The sequence below is a fragment of the Macrotis lagotis genome, chromosome 2, assembly GCF_037893015.1.
Source record: "Macrotis lagotis isolate mMagLag1 chromosome 2, bilby.v1.9.chrom.fasta, whole genome shotgun sequence".
NCBI lineage: Eukaryota > Metazoa > Chordata > Mammalia > Peramelemorphia > Peramelidae > Macrotis > Macrotis lagotis.
Window position 1 is genome coordinate 171,306,704 of NC_133659.1, and position 6,000 is coordinate 171,312,703.

General features: G+C 45.1%; 1 protein-coding gene across 2 annotated transcripts in view; it reads right to left on the minus strand.

Moving 5' to 3' along the window:
* The window catches only part of INTS2 (integrator complex subunit 2), a 44,145-nt gene extending 39,576 nt beyond the window's left edge, over nucleotides 1-4,569 (minus strand). Inside the window, exons 1-5 of one of the 2 annotated variants that reach the window (XM_074223556.1) lie at nucleotides 4,467-4,569; nucleotides 2,878-3,184; nucleotides 2,369-2,507; nucleotides 798-900; nucleotides 419-532 (exon numbers count right to left, since the gene is read on the minus strand). In XM_074223556.1, the coding sequence (XP_074079657.1) occupies nucleotides 419-532; nucleotides 798-900; nucleotides 2,369-2,507; nucleotides 2,878-3,170 (649 nt within the window). In that variant the 5' untranslated portion in view covers nucleotides 3,171-3,184; nucleotides 4,467-4,569. Of the gene's footprint in view, nucleotides 1-418; nucleotides 533-797; nucleotides 901-2,140; nucleotides 2,261-2,368; nucleotides 2,508-2,877; nucleotides 3,185-4,466 lie in introns of those variants that run through there. The other variant, XM_074223557.1, reaches the window with a different exon arrangement.
* Between the last annotated feature and the right edge of the window lie 1,431 nt (nucleotides 4,570-6,000).

The following is a 6,000-nucleotide window of genomic DNA, read 5'->3' on the forward strand; positions in this document are numbered from 1 at the left end:
GGAAATATTTTCCTAGTATTTCTAATTAAATGCTGCTTCAGACTATTTCCTCTTCTGCTGATCTAAAAAGACTTTTCCAAAATTTCAAAATTGCAACTGTCTTAAATTTTTCTCATAAACATACCTTTTGAACCAGAGAATAAATTACTGAGCTTATAGCCCCATATCTAAAAGGGCCACAATTTCTTATTGCTCCTCCATAACTAAAAATAATCAAACAGAGCTAGGAAGCACAATAGATAGAACACCAGCTCTGGAGTCAGGAAGACCTGAGTTCAAATCCAACCTCAGAAATTTAATTACCTAGCTGTGTGAACTTGAGCAAGACACCCCACTGCTTTGCCAGGAAAAAAAAAAATCAAGCCCTTGAGTTATCCAATCAAAAATTTTAATAATACATTTTATAAGATTTACCTACCTTCATTAAAACTATCAGGGACATTGGCCACCAAGAGACAGAGAAACCAGGATCCATTTCTAACATGTAGCAAGGCTTCAGCTACATCAACTATGGGAAGTAAGGAAGGAAGTTCTGTGGATAAAAAAAAAAGTTGTTTCAGTTAATAAAATAAGCAATATGTAATATTTCAATAAATTAGGCAGTGAACATCTTCAGCTGATGTGATCTAAATTTGGATAGACATAGAAACTTTAATGTCTGATAAACTTTCCCTCCTGTGACTTTCAAAAGAAACATCTCAGTTGGCAATTTGAAAGCAATACAAAGTTCAAGGTTTAGATGTTACACTGTATCACTGAAGAATAAACTGTTTCTGAAATGTATCTTAGCAGGGTACCTGCTTGTAAAATACAAAGTACGTCTGCAGCTTCTTCCAAATAGACTGGACTCTCAAAAAGCTCAGAAGATTTAAAGAAGAACTCTCCATTTGACTCGGAAACCTACAAAAAAATATTCAAAATTCCAAGTAAGCTAATGATTCTATAAGGAATTAAGTTCCTTGAAACAGGTTTGATGCTATCCATCAATAAATATCCTCAACACTCAAAAAATCATTATGTGCCCTCCAAATAAATATTTGTTGATTGATATTGTTTAGAGTATAATAGATTTTAACCACATGAAAACTCAATCACAAAAATCACCTTTAGAGAATAGGAATGACTATTTATGCATGTCAGTATCAAGCTCAACAGCTGCATTTCAAATAAATACCCCTTGGGTAGAGCAAAAAGACTTAAAAAAATACAAAATCTGCAAGCTGCTGAGACACATCCATGAAGCAAAAATGCTAAAGGAAATAGCATGTTGCAATTTTAGACTAAGAATTTAAAATTTTTAAAGTGTTGCATTAATAGAATAAATTCAAATTCCCTTTAAAAAATGACACGAAGAATATGCATTTACTGAAGAACTAGAACATTAACAATAACAAATGATTATTTTTAAATGAATTCAATATTCTTCCTATTCAGTTTTGTCATCATATCTCATGTACATAGAAGTAAACAAACCGCCCATCTTCTAATACTACAATTAATGGAGGATTTTAGATCATTTTAGTTTATCAACATCATATACTGAATTCAAAAAAATACATAAGGAGAAAAAGTTTTATATTGCTGCAATTGTAAAAATTAAGTCGAACAGAAAAACCAATCTGTTCCTACTAAGAAATGTTATAAAAATTAACATATATAAATCAAGATACAAAACTACCACTTAAATCACACTACATATAACAATTTAAAATATTTTCTTTGGGAAAATAAGAAATTAGTAGAATTTAGACCTTTTGGTCCCAAACTAATAAAACAGCCAGTTTTTACCAGTAGCAATCAGGATCAAAATTGATGCAAATAATCATAATGTAGCAATTCAGCAAATTAGTTAATAGCTAAAATAACAGACTTTCCTATACATTTTATAGATTACCATGTTGTATCACATTCCCTAAAGAGCAGTTAATTTTTTGGATAATTAATAATAATGTCTGAAAATTCTCTGCATTGGAGGAAGAAATATAGGTACAATTGAGGCAAGATAGAAGGCAAGAAAGAACACACTGTAAGACATTATTTTGAAGTACTGCTAGTCTCTGAAGATAAAAATTCTGATAGATTTGAAACAGAACAATACACAATAAAGAATGTTAGTCTGCCTAGCCCAGTTAGCACTGACCTTACACATCAGTGTGGTACAGTGGATAAAGCACATTCTTCGAAGTCAGAGAATCTGGGTTCAAATCAATACCTGACCTTGGGCAAGTCATTTGAACTCTCTGGACCCCAATGTCCTTATCTGTAAAATGAGGGGATTGGACTGAATGGCCTCTGGGTTCCCTTCCAGTTCTAAATCAACGAAATATTAAATCAAGTGGGTTTCTAGTAGTCAGAAAAAGAAATTCACCTTGTTCATTATTGCTAAAAGTTCACTAAGTACAAGACGCAAGCGCCGAGGTGAATCGCTATGTTCAAATTCTAATGTCAGTCCATGCTGAAGCTGTGATACTAAGATGCTCTCTCCACTGCCTCCACCAAACTTATGCCTAGTAAAGAATGAAAACATAATAAGTAAACCACTTAAGCAAATAATGCTATGAAAATTAGAACAAAAACAATCATGATTTTTTTTAAAAAAGCAACTAGAGGATTTAAGAAAATCTAAAGATGTTCTGGTAATTCCAACCTACAATCTCATTTCACTAATTCAAAACAAATACAAAACTACCGTTAAAAACTGCTTATTTTCACCCATAAATTTATTTCATCAACCCAGAATTGGAGCAGCAAAATTTCAATTCTTGTGCTCCTCTTTCCTGAAAATTACATCCTATGAAAATCTTATAAAGCATTAAGGTACATCATACCTAATTAAGTTCTAAACCCCACATGAAATTGTGACAAGAGTTTCATTACCTAAGTTGCTGCTCTTTATTAGCATCTTGTTCCAAAGCATGGAAGTCCACAGACAACAATGCAACAATAGAATTAACAGCTTCCACCCCTGAAAGAAGGCGTAGAATAAGTTTTTTATCCTGAGCCCAGCTTTGGCTCTGGTCAGCTGGAGCACAGAGTGCCATCCGCACCAAACAAGGCAGCAGAAGTCTTAATTCTGGATCACTGAGGGAGGCCAACCGAACAACATCAACCTTCTGCATTGCCTCAAAGGCAAAAGGACTGACAAACTGAAGATTTGTACACTCTGCCATCTTCAATGTTAACCCTAATAAAGAAAAAGATGTGTTAAGTTAGGGGATATTTCCATATGTGTATATATATATATATATATATATATATATGTATACATATATATGATTCTAAGTAGTTCCACCATGTCATATAGGTCTGAGAAAATGTGACCTATGATGTAAGAGAACTGGGGACATTAGCTTTGTTCTTGATTTACTTGGTGACTCAGTAAATTAGTTTTCCTAGTTAAAAAACTATAAATATAGAACATATGAAAAGGAAATGTATCAGTTCATCAAAAAATGAATACCATGTAAGCTTTAAGACAGGAACAATGTCTTGTATTTTCTACACTTACAGGTGCCACAACTAGATCTAGACCTGGAAGGGACCTGAGGCCATCTAGTCCAACTCCCTCATTAAACAGTTAAGGAAACTGAGGACTGAAGTTAAGTGACTTGCCCAAGACGGCACAAGGAGTGAATCTCAAGAGGTGGATCTCGGGCCCAATTCCTTTCACTACACAGCCAAGTTCCGCTTGGGGAACTCACAGGATTTAGGACTGGAAAGAACCTGAGCGACCACCCAGGTGGTCCGGCCCCCCTCATCTTGCAGATGAGGAAGCTGGCCTCCTGCCGTCTCAGAACTACTTATTAAGAGCCTGGAGCAGAATTCAGACTCCCAGTCCAACATTCTATCCACAAACTACTGCTCAGGGTCCCAGAGACATTAGGGATTAGAATTCGGTAAGGGGCTCTGAACACTGGCCCGGGGGGGGGGGGGGGGGGGGGGGGCCGAGAGTCAAACTTCCACTGATTCAGTAAAAGCGACTGAATAGAAATGAAATGGCGACACATCCCCGTTCTCCATTTCGCCTGATTTCCACGGGGAGAACGGAAAGAACATTTGGTTCGGAGCCAGAAGTCCTGGACCGGAACCGCAGGTCAGTGTTCTGCCACCTGGGCCCCCGGGGCCCGGCTCTGGGTCTCCCTTGGCTCGTCTGTCCCGTCAGCGGGCTGGGTTCCCGGCTGGAAGGGGAAGGTCGGGAGCGCGCCCCAGGCCGCCGGCAGCCGCAGCCCCCCGCAGCCCCCCGCCCCCCGCAGCCCCCGCAGCCCCCCGCCCGGCTCGCCCCGCCCCCGCCCCGCCCCCGCCCTCTCCGGCCGCGCCGCGCCGCGCCCCTCCCCCTCCTCCATCCGAGCCCCGGGCGCCCCGGCCCAGGCGCCCGAGCCCGGCCGAGGTGGCCCGGCCAACGGCGAGAGGCGCCCGAGGGCCCGCGCTCCCCGGCGGCCTCCCGCGCCGTGCCGACCCCCGGCTACCTAAGCGGGCGGCGGCCGCCCTCCGGAGCGCGGCCCGGGGCCGGGGCCCAGCCTGGGCAGCGTCCGGACCCCGCCGAGCCTCGAGCCCGAGCCCCGCTCCGCCGCCCGGCAGCTCCCACGCTCCGAGTGGCGCAGGCGCCAGAAGGAGCCCGGGCCGCGGCGGGGAAGGGGTGGGGAAGGGGCGGGGAGGAGGCCCGGAGAGGAGGAAGCAGCAGTGGGCGGGGAGCGCGGCGGCGCCCGGCGGCGCGCGCCCCGCGGCCCCTCCATTCATCCCTGCGAGCGGCCCGTCTGGGCCTCCGTAGCCGCCTCGGGCGCGGCGGCGTGGGGGAGGAGGGGCCGGGCGGCGGCGGGGCGGCGGCGGCGGCGGCGCTCGCTCCTCCCTCTTCCTTCTTCCCGGCGCCCCTCTCCCTCGGCTTCCCCTTCCCCGCCGCCTCGGCCCTCCTCCGCTCCCACCTCCATCTTTACTGCCGCCTGCTCCCACGGCTGCCCTTCTGCTCCTCCCTGGCCCGGCCGCGGTGCCGCCCTCCGAGCCGCCGGGCCGCGGGCCCCGGGCCGGGCCGGCCGCTGCGCTCCTGCGCGGGCCCATCTCGGAGCTCCGCGGCTCCGTTCGCAGCCTGGGGGACTTCTGCTCCCAGACACCCTGGTCTCGTTATGGCACTTGGTGCCCGATTTTTTTTTAAAGATTTTATTTATTTTGAATTTTTACAATTTTCCCCCTAATCTTAACCTCCCCCACAGAAGGCAATCTGCCAGTCTTTACGTAGTTTCCATGGTATATATCGATCCAAACTGAGGGTGATGAGAGAGAAACCACGTCCTGAAGGAAGAGGTGCCCGGTTTTATGAGCCCGCCGCCACCCAGAGCACCAGGGCGGCGAGGCAGGCACCAGCTGGGCCTCCCGAGCAAGACCTTGCAGGCTTCTCTGCCCGGAGCGCTCGTGCTAACGTGACAGACGAGTTCCTCTGTAAGCTAAGGAGAATAAAAGCAAAAACGTCATTTAGTGGGGTCGAAGGGAGAGCACCAGCCATTGGGGAGAATTAGAAAGGGATACAGAAAGTGGGCTTGACATACCACTGCCCGGTCTGTACCTTGAAGAGATATCTGATGGAAAAGGGTAAAAACATCACTTGTGCAAAAATATTCATAGCAACCCTGTTTGTGGTGCCAAACAATTGGAAATCAAGTACATGTCCTTCAACTGGGGAATGGCTTAGCAAACTGTGGTATATGTATGGAACACTATTGTTCTATTAGAAACCAGGAGGGATGGGAATTCAGGGAAGCCTGGAGGGATTTGCATGAAGTGATGCTGAGTGAGATGAGCAGAACCAGAAAAACACTGTACACCCTAACAGCAACGTGGGGGTGATGATCAACCTTGATGGACTCGCTCATTCCGTTAGTTCAACAATCAGGGACAATTTGGGGCTGTCTGCAATGGAGAATACCATCTGTATCCAGAGAAAGAACTGTGGAGTTTGAACAAAGACCAAAGACTGTTACCATCAATTTAAAAAAAAAAAACAACTATCTT